Source organism: Lutra lutra, chromosome 14, assembly GCF_902655055.1.
Source record: "Lutra lutra chromosome 14, mLutLut1.2, whole genome shotgun sequence".
Classification (NCBI taxonomy): Eukaryota; Metazoa; Chordata; class Mammalia; order Carnivora; family Mustelidae; genus Lutra; species Lutra lutra.
In genome coordinates, this window is record NC_062291.1 from 73658436 (window position 1) to 73678490 (window position 20055).

Genomic DNA, 20055 nt, shown 5'->3' on the forward strand with positions numbered 1-20055 from the left:
TCTCCATGTCTTTTCTGGCTTGGTAACTTAATTTATTTTTAGAGCTGAATAATATTCCATTGTCTTTTACCACAATTTATCTGTTCAGCTATTAAAGTCTTGTTGCTTTTGGCAAGTTTTGACAATTATGAATAAAGCAGCAGTAAACATCTATGTGCAGGTTTCTTATTTTCTTTCTTTCTTTTTTTTTTTTTAAGATTTTTATTTATTTGAGAGAGAGAGAAAATGAGAGGGAGAGAGAGTATGTGAAGGGGGAGGGTCAGAGGGAGAAGCAGACTCCCTGCCAAGCAGGGAGCTCAATGCGGGACTAGATCCAGGGACTCCAGGATCATAACCTGAGCCGAAGGCAGTTGCTTAACTAACTGAGCCACCCAGGCGCCCCAGGTCTCTGTATGGACATACATTTTCAGTTCATTTGTATAAATATCATGGAGTGTTTTTGCTAGAATATATGGTAAAAGTGTGTTTAGTTTTGTAAGAAACCACTAAACTGTCTTTCAGAGTGGCTGTATTTTGCATTCCACCAGCAATGAATGTTTTGTTACTTTGCATTCTACATACTCACCAGCATTTGGTGTTGTCAGTGTTTTGGATTTGGACCATTTTAATAAGGGTATATTACTGTTTTTAGTTTGGAGTTCTCTAGTGACATATGATGTGGAGAATCTTTTCATAGTTGCTTCTGTATACCTTCTTTGGTGAGGTATCTGCGTAGGTCTTTTGCCCATTTTTAAAATTGAGTTGTTTGTTTTCTTATTATTGAGTTTTATGTATTTTAGATCAGAGTTCTTTATCAGGTATGTCTTTGAAATATTTCCTTACAGCGTATGGCTTGTATTTTCATTCTCTTGACAGTGTCTTTACAGAGCAGAAATTTAAACTTTGAATTTAAATTTTAATGAAGTTTAGTTTATCAATTTTTTTCTTTCATGGATTGTGCCTTTGGTGTCATAACTAAAACACCATCACCAAACTCAAGGTCATCTAGATCTTTTATGCTATCTTTTGGGAGTTTTATAGTTTTGCTTACAATGCTCATCTGTTCACGCATGTTACCATTAGAACTTTTAGCATATTAATCATGGTTGTTTTAAATTCTGGTCTGAAAATTCTCACTTTCCTGCAGTGTCTGGTCTGATGCTTGCTCTGTCTTTTCACAATGTGTTTTTTGCCTTTTGGTATGCCTTGTAATTTTTTTCTTGGTAGGCAGATATGATTTACAGGTAAAAGAGACTGCTGTAAGTGGGCTTTTAGTAATGTGGTGGTAGGGTGTGGAAGGAGCAGAAGCCTTCTGTAACTAAGTCTTTCCATGGGCATGTGCTTCATGCTGTGAACTTCCCTAGTGCTTCTCAGTTTCTTTCCCCTCTCTCGGGTTGCACAGGATGGCGGGCTGGATTTGTGCCTTTCTTCCCCCACGCAGAAGGCCCGAGCAGGCTAGAGTTGGGTATTTCCCAACAGCTCAGGTGGGCTCCAATAAAACCCCAGCAGTTTGGGCTCTGTTCAATAGTTTTCCCAGGCCTTGTTAAAAAGAATGGAACACTCTGACATGTTTCAAGATGTTTCCTTTTTGTCTTCCCCTGCTGGAAGCACAAGAAGATTTTTCTTTGATGTTCACTGTGAGGACTTTGTAAAGCTCCTGGAGATTAAAGGAAAAAAAAAAAAAGTGTGGGAGTGCCCCTGTGACTGGGTCCTTCTGGGAATTTTAACTTTCAGAGTTGTCCACACTGAGCTTCCAGCAATCGATCAGCTATAGGAGGCCCTTGGATCAGGGTTTCTTCCCCACATACTGGCTCCTGCAGAGGTTTCAAATGTGGTATACTACGATTCTCTGCATACTCCTGTCTGTCTCTCCAGTCTTACAGGCAATGATTTGCTCTGTGACCTCACTTCTCTGACAGATCTAAGAAGAGTTGTTGACTTTTCATTTTGTGCTGCTTCTTACTTTTTGCTAGGGTGGAGTGGTAACTTCTGAAAGCCTAACATGCTGGATCAGAAACCAGAAGTCTCCAGTAATCATCTGATGACAGAATTTCTTACAGATTGATTCCTCAACTTCCTACACATTTCAAAAAACCGTATTGGATGTTTAACAACTTAATTTTTCAAAAAGCCAAAAATAAATAAAATAAAAATGATTGCTCTAATTACTTATAGTTTATACATAGTCTCTCTGCTATTCATAACTTAGGAAAAATAGCATAGGCTACCAAAGCTTCCCTGTATTATTGTCCTAAAAACGTTAGAATCTGTCAGGTTTTGAATCAATATTAAATACTAAAGAATGAAATTTCTGTTAATCTTTCAGCAGTGCCTGTTGCTTTTTACTCTTGAGCAAAAGGGAAACCAACATTACCTTATATAATAGTTTCATATGTAAAATAAAATCTGAGAATAAAATGTTGCTCTGAACATGACATTTTGTAACTTGTTATTAAAGCCTAAAATCAAATAGATAAATAGAACTAGAAGATTAACAGTTTGTCATTCAGCAGTGCAAGAAACCCAGCATTCTTTCATCTAAGATTTCCCTAGTTGTTTGGAAAGTATTAGTAGGAATTCTATACTTGGGAATAGTTTAGATTTTCTTTGCATGTAATGCTTGTTCAAGACTTTTTTTTAAAAATTATATTTCCTTAAAAAGATAGTCCTAAAATAAAATTTACTTTCCTAGGAGATATTCATAGACTTGTAAATATAAAACTAGATTTAATCTGGGGGGGGGGGGCTAGTAAAAATCTACTTCAAATCATCGCACAGTACACATGGGGCTTAGCTCTCTCAGGATGGGCAGGCAACAGTTACCCTGGACATCCAAGGCAGGTGCAGAGTTTTTCTTTGGAGGCTCTCACTAGGCCCAAGACCAGCTAACATGGCTGTACACATGGACAAGGGTAAATGTGATCTGTAGGCCCCTGGAGCAGCTTCCAAAAGGTCCTAAAAACAGGTAAAAAAAACTCTCAGCAACCTTTAAGTGCTGACTTCATTTTTCTCTATGTCATAGTTATTACACCTCTTTTCACCTTTAAGTCAGTCCATTTATCTCCTCTTTGCTCATGATGTGTATTTTATTTGGTTTAAGTAATTGCTGTCTCTTAGATATTATTACAAAAACATGTTTACATCAACTATAGACATTTTTCCAGTCTTTTTTTCGACTGTGTTTATTTTTCCATTACCTTATAATTCCATTTGAATATAAAGTCATATAACATATTTTGTTAATGTTCCTGTCATGCAGCTCAAAATTGTTCTGGATTGAGAACCTGTGGGCATTGTTTGGAGCAGCCTGGGTGTGGTTGGTGCAATGACCCTAGTAATACAGGAAGAGGACACTGCATTGAAGGGTCTTCACGGGGACCAATGAAGCTTGTTGGGACGCACAATAATGAGATGATTCTTGACACCAGTCTTTGTCCTAAAGAAAAAAACTATGAGTGGTCGTTTATCCAGTGTCCAGGTAATAAAAATGTGATGAAATTAATTTCAGTTTGGAAACCAAGAATGAGTTGTTCTTTCTTATAATAAATATTCAGGAAAACGATGAGACTCAAATTTCACAGATGAAAAAGTATTCTTCCCTATATTCATCTTTATCGTGCAGATGGTATTCTGTTTGGAATCATTAAATAGGCTTACCAACTGCATGGTGTACAGTTGTTATATTTGGCTTCATATGAATTGCTAAGAGGAAAAGTAATGGGTTCATGCCAGTTTTCTACCTTGTACTATCGTCTTTTTTGTGCACAGTATAATAATAACTTAAAATTCAAGGCAATTCAGAAGATCCAGTCAAACTTCATGCTAAGTGTGGGAATGTTTTAAATGATATTTGTGATGGAATCAACAGGCCTCATTTTGAATACCATTCAATTTTGAAAGTCATTAGTTTTCAGGTTTTTTTTTAATAGGAAGTCTGTTCTTACACTGAATAAAGCCAGTCTCCTAGAAAAATTAACTTACTCAGTATATTTTTATTGAGTGCCTACTATGTGCCAAAGAGTGTTTGAAGTGCTAGAGACACAACAATTAACAAATGAGAGTAAAATCACTGCACTCATGAAACCTGTATTCTAACTGAAATTAACAAAATTAATTATGCACATATGAAGTTACATGCTGTTAAATTGCTGTTAGATAAATGAAGTAAGGAAGGGGGATATGGCCTGCAGTTTAAAAAGGGTAGTGAGATAAGAGCTCACTGAGAAATAGCAATAAACAATTCATGTAGATGAGGGAGTGAGTCATAGGGATATCTGGGAAAGTGTTCTAGAACAGGTAACAGTCTGACACAAGGACTTGGATGAAAGAGTTTATTTAGGAGGTGAACCCGGGAGGCACAATTGAGAAAACAGAGTTTTGGAGAAGGGAGAAAAACCACAAATATTAAGCTGGTTGCTGTACTTAGAAATGTGGCCTCAAACCCACTAGGGACCTAGAAGAACCATGTGGAGTGCTTCTTAGAGTTAACCCACTGACGAAATGGGAGGGTAGAGAACTTATCTATGGATTCTCATTGGCTGAGTGATATCTTTGGAGGTATTGTACTTCTGAGCTGTGTCAGCATGTCTGATCAATAGTTTGCCCTGGCACTAGTGAAAATTCTGAGGTTAAAAAGTAGAGAGACACTGCAGAACTTTCATTAGGTGAGTCACCAACAGTGTGCTGTCCTGAAACCAGATGGATTGTGGGAATGTGGCACAGAGTGGAATGAAAGCTGCTACATAAATTTTGAAGTATATGAAAAGCAAAAATGAAAAAAAACTATTGGTTTGTACCAGATGATTGAATTTAAAATTTTTTTTTACTTAGAGAAAGAAACCAGGCCCAAAGGCTACCTGTAGTATTATTTCATTTATAAAATGATCTGGAACAGGCAGAACTGTGGGGATGGAAAACAGATCAGTTATTTGCCAGGAGTAGCAAAGGTAGGGATTTATTTCAAGGGGGCCTCACAAGGGAATTTTTTGTGTTATGGAACTGTTCTTTATGATACTGTGTTAGGTTGATACATGACTCCATACATTTGTCAAAACCCATGTTGTTTACCACAAAGAACCAACTTTCCTGAATGCAAATTAAAAGGAAAAGTCAACTAGAATACCAGGGGATCCCAGGGTGTAAAGTAAACTATGACAAGTAAATTTAACTATATTACAAATGCCATAATATAATATATGTAAGAAATAAATGTAAGAAAAAGAAAAAAAAAAGAAGAGCTGACCTAAGTAACTCTGGAAAACAGTTTGATTGGATACCGTCAAGCTAAGAAAAAAGAAAACTATATATAAGATTGTATTCTGGTTAGTAAATTTGTGTATCACATGGTATAAGTTAACATTTCTAACAATACTTTATGCATTTACTAGGTTTGGACAAATAAATTGTGTTTAATTTAAGCTAGGTTTTCCCCTGTTAGAGAAAGAAGTTAAAAATAAGCAAGGACTGAAGACTACAAAGAACCCTGTGGTGTTGGATTAGGGTCTGAGATAATAATGTGAATTCATGTTTATTCTAACATATATACACAAAAAGTAACTATAGATATGTATGTATACATAGGTTAGTATATACGCAATGTTATTTCCTAGTTCTGTTTGTCAAGAGGGTCTAGAAGCCATGACATCCCAGTAGCAGTGAACATATCTAGTGCCTCCATCTTGGTTTCTAAATACTGTTTTCCAGTGAAAGGAACCATGGCACCGTAGAGAAATGGCTAAGTCTAGCACTGGGACAGGGAGAAAACACGATGAGCTCGGAGCATTGTTTGGTGACAGAAAGTAAAAAAGAACTTAAAAAAAAAGAAAGGATGGGATCATGATGATTCCAAAGGAACACAGCACCAACCTAAATGAGTTCTCCACGGATGAAATATAAGCAAAAGATAATGATCGTATTGTATTATAACTCAAAAACCTAAATCCTGATTCTGTATTGATTTAATGATTTAATAAATAAACAAATGGTGTGAATGAACAAGAATTCCTTATAGAAAAATTCTAAATAATAAATGTAGAAGGAGTGAGGGGAATAAAAAAAATCACTCTTAGAACCCCCCAGTATTAATTGCTATAAGAATAATCCACTTAATATAGAAATTGAGGAATGAAATTTTAAGGAGAAACAGGGTGCTTGTGTAACTTTAAGGCTTCTGGTCAGTAATCACTTCTTTTCTTTTTTTCAATGTTTGAAGTTTTTATTTAAATTCTAGTTATCTGACATAAATTGTAATACTTGTTTTGGGAACAGAATTTAGTGATTCTTTACCAACACACAACACCCAGTGCTCATCACAAATACCCTCCTTTATACCCATCACCCATTTAGCCCATTTCCCCTGCCCGCTTCTCTCCAGCAACCCCGTTTTTTCTCTATAGTTAAGAGTTTCTTTTATGGTTTGTCCCCCTTTGTTCCTTCCCATATGTTTATCTGTTTTGTTTCTTAAATTCCACATATGAGTGAAGTCATATGGTATTTGTCTTTCTCTGGCTGACTTACTTCCCTTAGCTTAATACACTTTAGATCCATCCACATTGTTGCAAATGGCAAGATTTCATTCTATTTGATGGCTGAGTAATATTTCTGTGTGTGTGTGTGTGTGTGTGTGTGTGTGTGTGTGTGTACTGCATCTTCTTTAGCCATTCTTCAGTTGATGGACATTTGGTCTCTTTCCACAGTTTGGCTATTGCTGATAACACTGCTATAAACATGTACCCCTTCGAATCACTATTTTTGTATCCTTTGGATAAATACCTAGTAGTGCAATTGCTAATTCATAGCAACCTTTTGAAGAACCTCCAAACTGTTTTCCAGAGTGGCTGTACTAGTTTACATTCCCACCAACAGTGTAAGAGGGTTCCCCTTTCTCTTCATCCTCGACAAAAAAACCTTGCCAAAAACGTTTCCTGTTTTGTTAATTTTAGCTGTTCTGACTGGTATGAAGTGGTATCTCATTGTGGTTTTGATTTATGTTTCCCTGATGATGAGTGATGTTGAGCATCTTTTCATATGTCTTTGGAAAAATACCTATTCATATCTTCTGCCCATTTCTTAACTGGGTTATTTTGTTCTGTTTTGTTTTGTTTTTGTTTTTGTTTTTGTTTTTTTGTTTTTTGTTTTTTTTTAAGATTTTATTTATTTATTTGACAGAGAGAGAGAGATCACAAGCAGGCAGAGAGGCAGGCAGAGAGAGGGGAGGAAGCAGGCTCCCCGCAGAGCAGAGAGCCCGATGCGGGGCTCGATCCCAGGACCCTGAAATCATGACCTGAGCCGAAGGCAGCGGCTTAACCACTGAGCCACCCAGGCGCCCCTTGTTTTTGTTTTAAGTTTGATAGGTTCTTTATAAATTTTGGATACTAACACTTTATCAAATGTCATTTGGAAATATCTTTCTCCATTCCAAAGGTTGCCTTTTAGTTTTGTTGATTGTTTCTTTTGCAGTGCAGAAGTTTTTGTTTTTGTTTTTTTTTTTTAAGATTTTATTTATTTATTTGACAGAGACAGAGATCACAAGTAGGCAGAGAGGCAGGCAGAGAGAGAGGGGGATGCAGACTCCCTGCCGAACAGGGAGCCCGATGTGGGGCTCAATCCCAGGACCCTGAGATCATGAACTGAGCGGAAGGCAGAGCCTTAACACACTGAGCCACCCAGGCACCCCTGTGCAGAAGTTTTTATCTTAAAGTCCCAATAGTTCATTTTGCTTTTGTTTCCCTTGCCTGTGGAGACGTGTCTAGTAAGAAGTTGCTATAGCTGATGTCAAATAGATTACTGCCTGTGTTCTCCTCTATAATTCTGATGGTTTCCTGTCTCACATTTAGGTCTGTCATCCATTTTGAATTTATTTTTGTGTGTGCCAAAAGAAAGTGGTCTAGTTTCATTCTTCTGAATGTTGCTGTCCAGTTTTCCCACGCCATTTTTTTTTTTTAAAGATTTTTATTTATTATTTATTTGACAGAGAGAGATCACAAGTAGACAGGCAGGCAGAGAGAGAGAGAGAGAGAGGGAAGCAGACTCCCTGCTGAGCAGAGAGCCCGATGCGGGACTCGATCCCAGGACCCTGAGATCATGACCTGAGCCGAAGGCAGCGGCTTAACCCACTGAGCCACCCAGGTGCCCCATCCCACGCCATTTTTTGAAGAGGCTTTCTCTTTTCTATTGGATATTCTTCCCAGCTTTTGAAAATTAGTTGACCATATACTTGTGGGTCCATTTCTGGGTTTTCTAGTATGTTTTATTGATCTAAGTGTCTATTTCTGTGCCAGTACCATACTGTCTTTATCACTATAGCTTTGTAATGTACCTTGAAGTCTGAAACTATGATGCCTCCAGCTTTGGTTTTCTTTTTCAAGATTGCTTTGGCTATTTGGGGTCTTTTGTGGTTTCATACACATTTTAAGATTGCTTGTTGTAGTTCTGTGAAAAATGATATTGATATTTTGATGTGGATTGCATTAAATGTGTAGATTGCTTTGGGAAGTTTAGAAATTTTAATAATATTTATTCTTCTAATCCTTGACCATAGAATGTTTTTCCATTTCTTTGTTTCCTCTTCAATTTCTTTCATAAGTGTTCTATAGTTTTCAAAACACAGATCTTTTACCTCTTCGATTAAATTTATTCCTGGATATCTTATGGTTTTTGATGTAATTGTAAATAGGATTGATTCCTTGATTTCTCTTTCTGCTGTTTCATTATTGGTGTATAGAAATGCAACAGATTTCTGTACATTCATTTTGTATCCTATGATTTTATTGAATTCATGTATCAGTTCTAGCAAATATTTTTGGTGGAGTCTTTTGGGTTTTCTATGTATGGTATCGAGTTGTCTGTGAGTAGTGCAATTTTGACTTCCTTGCCAATCTGGATGCCTTTTATTTCTTTGTTGTCTGATTGCTAAGGCTAAGACTTCCAGTACCAGCAATGGTGAGAGTGGATGTCCCTGTCTTTTTCTTGACTGTGGAGGAAAAGCTCTCAGTTGTTCCCCATTTGGAATGACATTAGCTGTGGGTCTTTTTTATATGGCCTTTGTGATGTTGACTTACACTTCCTCTATCCTTCTGCTATATTGAGGGTTTTAAAAAAAATGGATGCTGTATTTTGTCAAATGCTTTTAGTGCACGTATTCAGAGGATCATAGGGTTCTTAGCCTTTCTTTTATTAATGTGTTGAATCCCATTGATTAATTTGTGAATATTGAACCACCTTTATAGCCTAGGAATAAATCCCACTTGGTTGTGGGGAATGATGCTTTTAATGTACTATTGGATTCAAATTGCTAGTATTTTGTTGAGAATTTCTGCATCCATGTTCATCAGGGTTATTTGCCTGTAATTCTCCTTTTTTAGTGGGGTCTTCTTCTGGTTTTGAATCAAGGTAATGCTGGCCTCATAGAATGAATTTTGAAGTTTTCCTTCCATTTCTCTTTTTTAGAACAGTTTGAGGAGAATAGGTATGAATGCTTCTTTTTAAAAATTTATTTATTTATTTTTAAAATTTCTTTTCAGTGTTCCAGAATTCACTGTTTATGTACCACACCCAGTGCTCCATGCAATATGTGCCCCCCACAATACCCACCACCAGGCCCACCCAACTTCACACCTCCTCCCCTCCAAAGCCCTCAGTTTGTTTCTCAGAGTCCACAGTCATTCATGGTTCATCTCCCCCTCCAATTTCCCCCAGCTCCCTTTTCCTCTCCATCTCCCCATGTCCTCCATGTTATTCCTTATGCTCCACAGGTAAGTGAAACCATATGATAATTGACTCTCTGCTTGACTTATTTCACTCAGCATAATCTCTTCCAGTCCTGTCCATGTTGTTACAAAAGTTGGGTATAAGTGTCTGGCAGAGTTCCCCTGTGAAGACATCTGGCCCTGGACTTTTGTTTGTTGGGAGTTTTTTTCATTACTGATTCAGTTTCTTTGCTGGTTATCAGTCTGTTCAAATTTTCTATTTTTTTCCTGTTTCAGTTTTGGTAGTTTATATGTTTCTAGTGTTGTCATATAATTTTTCACAATATTCCTTTATAATTGTGTTTCTGTGGTGTTGGTTGTGATCTCTCCTCTCTCTTTTGTGACTTTTTTTCCTTTCTGTTTTCTTTTTGATAAGTCTGGCTTATAAGGGGTTTATCAATTTTAGTAGTTCTTTCAAAGAACCAGCTCCTAGTTTCATTGATCTGTTCTACTCTTTTTAATTGTTTATATATTGATTATTTCTGCTCTAACCTATATTTTTCCCCTTCTTCTGCTGGCTTTAGGCTACATTTGATGTTCCTTTTTTAGCTTCTTTAGGTGTAAGTTTAGGTTATATATGTGAGATTTTTCTTGCTTCTTGAAGTAGGCTTGTGTTGCTTTATTCTTCCCTTTAGCACTGCTTCTGCTGCATCCCAGAGGTTTTGGACTGTCATGTTTTCATTTGCATTTGTTTCCATGCATTTTTAAAAATTTCTTCTTAATTTCCTGGTTAACCCATCTTTATTTAGTAGGATGTTCTTTAACCTCTATGTGTTTGTGGTCTTTCCAAATTTTTTTGTGTGGTTGACTTCAAGTTTCATAGCATTGTGGTCAGAAAATATGTCATGGTATGATCTCAGTCTTTTTGTACTTATTAAGGCCTGATTTGTGACCCAGTATGTGATGTAGTCTGGAGAATGTCCATATGTACTTGAAAAGAATGTGTATTCTGCTGCTTTAGGATGAAATGTTCTGAATATATCTGATAAGTCCATCTGGTCCAGTGTGTCATTCAAAGGCCTTATTTCCTTGTTGCTTTTCTGCTTAAATGACCTGTCCATTGCTAAGTGGGATGTTAAAGTCCCCTACTATTATTGTATTATGATCAATGAGTTTTTTTTATGTTTGTTATTAATTGATTTATATATTTGGGTGCTCCCAAGTGGAGGCATAAATATTTACAACTGTTAGATCTTCTTGTTGGATAGACTCCTTTACTAAGATATTTGCTCTTCTTCATCTCTTCTTATATCCTTTGTTTTAAAATCAAGTTCATCTGTTATAAGTATGGCTACTCTTGCTTTCTTTTGATGTCCATTAGCATGACAAATAGTTCTCCATCCTCTCTCTTTTAACCTGCAGGTATCTTTAGGTTTAAAATGTGTTTCCTGTAGGCAGCATATAGATGGGTCTTGTTTTTGTTTTTTTTTGTTGTTTTATCCAATCTGATACCTATGTCTTTTGATTGGAGCATTTACATCATTTACATCAGAGTGATAACTGATAGGTATTTACATCAGAGTGATTATTGATATAAATTTAGTGCCATTGTATTAACTGTTAAGTCATCATTTCTGGAGACTTTTTTCTGTTCCTAGAAGTCTTTGCTGATTTTAATTTTTTTTTCCTACTCAGAGAGTCCCCTAATATTTCTTTCCAGTTTAGTGTCATGAATTTTGTTACTTTTTGTTTTCTGGGAAACTCTTTATCGTTTCTTCTATTCTGAATGACAGCTTTGCTGGATAAAGTATTCTTGGTTGCATATTTTCCCATTCAGCATATTGCATATATCATGCCACTTCTGTCTGGCCTGTCAAGTTTCTGTGGATAGATCTGTTGCTCACCTGATTTGTCTTCCCTTGCACAGGAGGTATTTCTTTTCCCTTGCTGCTTTTAGGACTTTTTTTCTTATTAGTATTTTGCAAATTTTACTGTGATATGTCTTTGCGTTGTTCTGCTTTTGTTGAATTTGATGGGCATTGTCTGTGCTTCCGGGATTTGGATGTCTGTTTTTTTTTCCCCCCAGATCAGGGAAGTTTTCAACTATAATTTGTTCAAATAAACCTTTCCCCGTTTCCCTCTCTTCTTCTGGGATTCCTACGATATGAATAATATCTCCCCTCATGTGTTCCAGGCATTCCTCAGCCTTCACCCTGTCTGTGTCCCAGCCATCTGCCCATCTGTCAGCACAGAGCACCTGTGTTTTATCTCAGGGTTGCTGGCTGAGTTTCCAATCTCCAAACTCTAGGGACCCAATGTGGTGTGGATCCACACTGGTCCTCTGGGGGAAGGTCTCATCATACTTTGGCTGGTGCTGGTTTGCCCCAGAAGGGTAGTCATAGGAATGCACAACAGCTTGAAGTTTATGGTAACGCTCACCAAAATTTATCATCCAGGTTAGCTGCCCTCAGTAAGTGTCTCTACCCTTATGCTATGGAATGGGGCAACACAATATGAGAACTCTTGGCTCTTTTGTTCTCCAAAATGCAGAGCAACCTCTTCCAGATGCACTTCAAGAGTGAGGAAACAGCTCTCCCAGTATATCCTCTGATCATGAAACTTCTTCCTGGCCTCTGCCCTTCTTCATATGAGAACTGCTGTACCTACCAGGCTCCACTCTGTCCACAGTGTGTGTTGGTTTTGGTCAGCAAACCTTGAGATGGCGAATGAAAGGATTGATTACTTCCAACACTTAGTAGGAGAAAGGAAAGGCCTGGGGATCAGGCGCTCTATTGGTGAAAGTCCTTGAGCCAAGCTCTGTCTAGGCTTTCATTATGAATTTAATTAATACACACATGCAAGGCAAGGAGTTCTTGAAGCACATGACCACTACAGGTGCCTGTATTTTAAACATCTACTCCTGGGAAGAGAATCTTGAGCTGCAGTAAGAATCTGTCTGTTTACTTTCAGCCTTGAAACTTCAAAGGAGGCCTAGTGTTCTGGGCACTCCTCCTTTGCCTTTCAATTAATTTCATCCAGGGAATATATACAAGTCAGGTTTTATCTATCCAGGCACTATGAATCCCAAGTGTGGACTTCTAAAACTTCAGTCTTTGAACTCCTCTGGTTATAAAAATGCACAATAATCAGCCCCTCTTGTTTTCCCAGTCAGTGGTTTTGGTAAATGTTTTTCTCGTGTGATCCTTTGTGCGCTGCTCTTTGTCTGTCTGTCTGTCTGTCTCTCTCCCTTTCTTCTCTCCATGATCAGGGCTCCCTCTCCTCTGTAGCCCATGATTCTTTTCTTCTCCCAAATCACTTCTCCACACTTCTTATTTTCCACGATGTGGTCTCTTTTCTCCCTCTAGTTGTGCAGTTTGTTCTCTCAATCCTCAGATCAATTTCTTGGATGTTCAGAATTATTTAGTATTTATCTAGGTGTGTTTGAGGGACGAGGCAAGCATAAGTTCCTCCTACTAATCCACCATCTTAACTCCCACCTAACAGTCACTTCTTAAACAAGACTCAAAAGATTAACCATATGGGAAAATATGATAAATTGTACTATATTAAGATCTAAGAATTCTTTTCATAAAAAACATTGAAAACATGAGCAAGGAAAGTTACAGAATTAAAGATACTTACAGTACTACCGATAAAGCCCTTTATCCAGAATTGATATTTTTTATACACCAGTAATAAAAGACTACACAAACAAAAAATGGCCAAGATAGTTGAACATCACAAAAATGAATATTTAAAAGACCAATAAACATCTGAAAGGTTGTTTAATCTCTTCGGTCTTGAGGGAAATGCAAATGAAAACCGCAAACTGATACCACTAATCTCCCATGAGCATGTCTAAAATGAAAAAAAGATAATTTTAAATGTTAGCAAGGATGTAGAGCAAATGGAAATCTCATATATTGGTTTTTGAGAGCCTAAAAGGTATAAACACTTTGAAAATATTTTGGAAATATCTGTTAAAGCTGAACAAATGTATACCCGATGATTCAAGAATCATATGTGTAGGCCGTGGCAGGTAAACTGAAGTCTGCTGCCCAATTTAGCCTGTGGCTTGTTTCTACATAGCCTGCGAACAAGAGTGACTTCACATTTTTAAAACTGAAAAGGAGGAGGAGAAAGAGTGGGGAATGGAGGAGAGTAGGAAGGAAGGAAATTAAGGAAGGGAAGAATCTCTGACAGTCTGTATGTGCCCACAGTGTCTAAAAACACTTACTATTTGGTCCTTTACAGAAAATGTTTGCTGATCCCTGGTTTAGGCCCAATAACCCAACAGGAAGCAAGTTATGTTCATTTACAGGACATGCCTAGGGATGTTCATAGCAGCACCATTTTAATATCTCCAACCTAGAACTCATCCAAATGCTCATCAACAGTTGGATGATTAAAGAAGTTGATATTATGTACAACAGAACATATAGCATGAGAATGATTAACCTATAATTGTATGGAACAATATGGTGGCTCTCCCATACACAGTGTGGAGAGAAGGAAACCAGACATAAACAAGACACTGACTCAGTTTACCTAATGTTCAAAAACAGGCAAATCTGTTTTATGGTATTATATAGGTCAGGAAAGTGGTAACTTTTGGGGCACAGCAACTAGTGACTGGAAGGGGGTACAAAGGTATTATTTTATTTCTAAGAAGTTTTCTTGGATTATATTTTTAAATAGATTCTCCATTTCTGACCCTCTTTATTTCTCTCTGAATCACCTTATTGCTTTCTTGGTTGTTTTTCTGCCTTGCTTTTAATGCCTCATTAAATTGTGAAGGTTGTCTATTTTTCTATTTTGGATATCTTATAATTCAGTGTCCATTTCGGGGCTTGTTTTCATTTCCTTCCATAGTTCAGTCAACTCTTTTTTCATTTCTTCCTCTTTTATGTCCATTTCTATTCTTAATTGAATTTCTGATTTAAGGTAGATTTAAAAATCTTCAAATGTTGGTTTAACTATATTTATTGCTTAGAAAGTTGTCATAATTTCCTGCTCCATGGTTATATTTTTCAGGGGAATTTTTATCAGTTAAGCTATGTCCTATCTGGTTTCTTGATTTTATTGTTATTTTTTTGATTTTGGGGGAATAACTGTGTGTAGTGTCATTTTTTTTTTTCTTCCCATTTCTGGCATTGGTGTATTTGTAAGATTTCTGGTTTTATGGTCTCTCTTTTGTGAGAACAGCAAAGTTGTGGTGGCCAAGATAAGGACTGTGTGGCCTCTGAATTTGTGGCTTTCTTTTTTGTCTTGCAGGAATTTAACTTTCCAATTAATTTCTTTATCCCTTAACCACCTGGTCCTAAAAGGCACCTTTCTTACTTCCCACATTTTTTCTCCATAATCAAGAGCAGTTCTTCAAATTATCCATACTTCTAAGTCATCTTCTTTGTTTCTTGGGAGACATAGTCCTAGGCAGCCTTCATTGTTTTCAGTTATCAAAAAGTTCTACAGTGTTTCCTCATGCTGGAACAAATGGGATTTTAAAGACATAATTTTCTAATGATTTGCTATTTTATTTTATTATTGTTATTTTAAAAAGATTTATTTATGAGAGAGAGAAAGAGCATGTGTGCACAGAGTGGGAGGAGGGGCTAAATAAAAGGAAGAGAGAATCTTAAACAGACTCTATGCTGAGTGCAGAGCCTGACATGGGGCTCAATCCCACAAGCCCAAGATCATGACCTGAGCCGAAACCAAGAATTGGATGCTTAACTGACTGCACCTCCCAGGTGCCCCTAATTTGCTATTTTATAGAAATACATTTTATTTTACTATATAGTATCCCTGTACTAAGTGACCTTGGTGATTTCTTCTGTTCATCCTGGTACATTTCTTATAGATTCCTTAGGATTTTTTTTAACATTGCTTTTCTTTTCTTTTCTTTTTTTTTTTTTAAGATTTTATTTATTTGTCAGGGACAGAGGGAGAGAGAGCGAGCAAGCACAGGCAGACAGAGAGGCAGGCAGAGGCAGAGGGAGAAGCAGGCTCCGTGCCGAGCAAGGAGCCCGATGTGGGACTCGATCCCAGGACCCTGGGATCATGACCCGAGCCGAAGGCAGCCGCTTAACCAACTGAGCCACCCAGGCGTCCCTTAACATTGCTTTTCAATAAACAGAGTTATTTTTCCTTTCTGAATCATGCATGTTATTTTTGTTCTTTCCCTATTGCTCTGTCAAGACCTACTGTGCAACATGGTATTGAATTAGTGAGAGTGTACATTAGTCTTACATGGAAAGTATTTAGCCTTTAACCTTTAAGTAAAATGTTAACTGTTGGTTTTTCATAAATGTCCTTACAGATTGAAGAACTTCCCTTCTGTTCCTAGTTAGTTGAGGTTTTGTTTTGTTTATTTGTTTGTTTTGTTTTGTTTGTTTGTTTTAAATCACGGCCAGATGTGTAATTCTTCCAAAGACATGTGCCTATTGAGCTGATCGTATAATTATTTTTTGTCTTAGTTAATATCATTAATTCATATTGTTTGGTTTTCAAATGCCAAACCAATCTTGCATTTTGGGATAGACTCCACTTATGATGTAGTATCCTTTTAGTATATTACTGGGTTCAATTTGTTTAAATCTTGCTAAGTATTTTTGGATTTATATTGTTGAGAATATTTGCCTGTCGTTATCTTAGGGTCTGGTTTGGTATCATTCTCAAGAGTTGGGAAATACTTTTTCCTCTTCCATTTTCTGGGAGAGTTTATGTAAAGTTGGCATTATTTCTTAAATATTTGGTGGAATTTACCTATGAAGACATCTGGCCTGGAGTTTTCTTTGGGAGAGAGATTTTAACTACAAATTCTTTTTTTTTTTTTTTTTAAGTAGGTATGAAGCTATTCAGGTTCACTAACTTTTCTCAAAGGAGTTTAGTGTTTGCGTCTTTCGAGGAATTTATTTCATTTAAGATGTTACTGACAGATATTCATAATAATTGCTATTATCCTTTTCTCTAAAGGATCTTTAGTGATAACTTCTCCTTAATTCTAAATATTGATAATCTGTGTTTTCTCTCTTGAGCAGTCTGTCTGGAGGTTTGTCAGTTTTCATTGATCCTAGAAATAGCTTTTCATTGTATTGATTTTCCTCTATTGTCCATTTGATATTTCATTAATTTCTGCTCTTAATTTTTCCTTCATTTTGCTTGTTTATAGTTTAATTTGCTTTTCTTCTAGTTACATAAGGTTGAAACTTAAATAACTAAGTTGATAATTTTTTTCTAATATAAGCCTTTGATGTTATGAATGTTCCTCTAGAAACTACATTTCAGTAGTGGTTTTATGATACACTCTTTCCATATTTTTACTTTAAGCTACCTGTGTTGTATTTTTAGTATTTTTTTTTTTATAGATAACACATTGTTAGGCTCTTTCTTTTTAATACAATTTGAAAGTGTATGCCATTAAATTAATGTGTTTGGGTCTTTTAAAGTAAATGTTTTATCAATATGGTTGACTTAAATTTCCATCTGGTTACTTATTTTCTCTTTTTCCCATCTGTTCTTTGTATCTGTTTACCTCCTTTTTTTGCCTTCCTTTGAATTAATTGAGTATATTTTATGCTTCATTTTATTAGCCTATTGACTATATTACCTTCTTTTGCTTGCTTTTGGATTTCTATTCATCTTTAACTTGACACAGTCTATATTTAAGTGATATTATAACTTCACAGTAGTGTAAGAGCCTTATTACTTTTAAATATGTTATAAATCACATAGTATACTTTTATTAATTTTGCTTTAATGGCAAGTTATCTTTTAAATTTTTTTAAATAAAAAAAAATATCACCAAGGAGAAATGCAGTAACAGTGAGTAGGGTAACCAACTATCCTGGAATGTGTCCAGGACTGAGGGCTTCCTTGAGATGTGGTACTTTCAGTACAAACACCAGTATAGTCCTGAGAAAACTGGGATGACTGGTTACTCTAAAAATAACCCAATTTAATTGCCCCTACTTGAAACAATTAAGAAATGGGACAAAATGAAAAACACTTCTTGAGACATTGGACAGGCAGCCAAAGTTAATGATCCCTCAGAAACAGGAAAGGAGTCAGGTGAACCTTACCACTATCCCCAGTTAGTGCTGGAAGAAAGTTTGCATGAGGTGCTGCAGTCAGGGGACACAAGTAGAGTCTGGTTATCCTGTGTTGGAAAAATGGAACTGGGAATCTGGGGAGCGGAGGACAAGGTGCCTGTCTGTTCAAAGAAGAGAGTTGAGCAGAGAGAGAGAATTGTGGAAAACTGAAGAAGGGTATCCTCTGAATATTCAGCTAAAAAATAAGTACAACATTGTAGAAAACTACTTGAGTTCTGCAGGAAGAATTACTTGAGTGGAATAAAAGGAATAGCAAATAGCACACAGGACTGGGAATTGCCTGGGCATTATTCATTGGACATCTTGTAGAGTACTTTAGAAGAATTTGCTTTACTTAATATGGCAAAATTTTCACTAGACTAGATGTTGCAATTGTCTTGTGTAACTTGGCCAGAGGATCAAACTGTCTTCAATTAACATAGCCAAATTCCAGAACAAAGCTAAACAATATAGGAATACGAAAAGTTTCCAGCATCCAAAATGTAATATTTAAGATTTACTATGTCTGGCTTCCAATAAAAAAATTAGCATGTATGCAAAGAATAGGAAAACCTTGACCCCAACTGGAAAAGAAAAAACAATCAATAGAAACCAACCTAGAAATTAAATAGATGTGAAGAGTAGACAAGGCTATTGAAAAAAAGATTATGAAGGTATTTCAAATTTAAAAATTAAACTTTTGAGCATGTTAAGTAGAGTCACAGAAATAAAAGAAAACAAAAAAACCAAGTAGAATTTATAGAGATGAAATATATTCTAAGATGAAAAATGAATGGGCTTAATATCAGATTAGACACTGTAAAAGTAAAGATTGGTATACTCTCAAAGACAAATAGGAAGTACTCTAATGAAGCATAGAAGGAAGAATAACTGAAGCAAAATGAACAGCACATCAATGAGCTGTGGGGCATGAGGCCTCGTATTTTTGTGATTGGATACTCTGAATGAGGGGAGAGAGAAAGGGCTTAGAAAAATCAGAAAAAAAAAAAAATGGCAAAATTTTTCCTGATTGGATGAAACCCGAAAATCCAAAGAGGCAGGAATGTCAATAAATGTTAAGTACAAGAAACGTGAGGATATCTATATCAATTCCCATAATAATTAAATTGTTTAAAGCCAGTGATAAAAAGATAAAAGCAGCCCAGAGAGAAATAAGGCTCAGTATGAACAGAGAAACAAAGATAAGTTTGAACCAGGTTTCTTAGCAGAAAAAATTAAAGCCAGAAAACAGTAGAGCAACAGAAATGCAGCATCTTTAAAATAGCAAAAGAAAAAAACTTGAAATTCTTTACTTAATGATATATATATATATTTTAAAATAAGGGTTAAAAAAGACTCTTTCAAAGTTCTAAAAACTCTAAAATTCATTACCATTGGACCTGCTGTATAAGAAGTGTTAAGAAATCTTAAGTCCTTCATTCAGAAGAATAATTTCCATATATAAATCTGATCTACACAAAGTAATGAAGAACAAAAGACATGGTAGCACCGTAGTAAAGAATTTTTTCCCCTAAAACTTCCATATTTAAAAAAGGCAATTAGTGTTTTAAGGCAAAAATGACAAGAGTGTATTCTGAGTTTAAGTTTTATGTAGAAATATACCAACAATACCTCAAAGGCCAAGGAAAGAATATTGGAAGTCTACTGTTGTAAGATTTTTTTTTTTAAACAATATGTGAAGTGGTAAATCTTGAACTTAATTTGTAGATGTATATTCTAAACCCTAAAGAACTACTAAAATAACACAGAGTCATAGCCAAGGAAGTAGATAAAATAACCCAAATGAAGGCAAGATAAGGGAAAAAGAGCCATGTAGAACAGATGGGACAAATAGTTCACTAATGGCAAATGATAGATTTAACCTCAGCTATTTCAATAATCATGTTAAATGTAAATGATATACTCACCATAATAAAAAGGCTGAGATTTTCATATTAGCTAAAAGCAAGACCCAATACCCTACCTCTAAGAAACCCATTTAAAATACAAAGATACATTTAAAAAGTGATAGCATGGAAATAGATAAACTATGCTAACACAAGTCAAGAGAAAGCTGAATTGGTGACATTGACATAAGAGATACAGATTTTAGAGCAAAAAATATTACCTAGAATAAAGAGGATCACTTCATAAAGATAAATAGGTGAATTCATCAAGAGGACATAACATTCCTGAACATTTCTACCTAACAGTAAACGTTCAAAATAGGTGAAGGTTCAACAGTGTATGATAAGGCTTCTCTTTTGATTTCCAGAGATATTGTAGGTTACCACTTTCTA

General features: G+C 36.1%; 1 protein-coding gene across 7 annotated transcripts in view; it reads left to right on the forward strand.

The window, feature by feature from the left end:
* Nucleotides 1-20055, forward strand: part of ATRNL1 (attractin like 1) — an 817982-nt gene that overhangs the window by 179494 nt on the left and 618433 nt on the right. For all 7 annotated transcript variants that reach the window (XM_047702609.1, XM_047702610.1, XM_047702611.1 and 4 more), the window contains exon 18: nucleotides 3239-3457. In XM_047702609.1, coding sequence (XP_047558565.1) covers nucleotides 3239-3457 — 219 coding nt within the window. The remainder of the gene's footprint in view (nucleotides 1-3238; nucleotides 3458-20055) is intronic.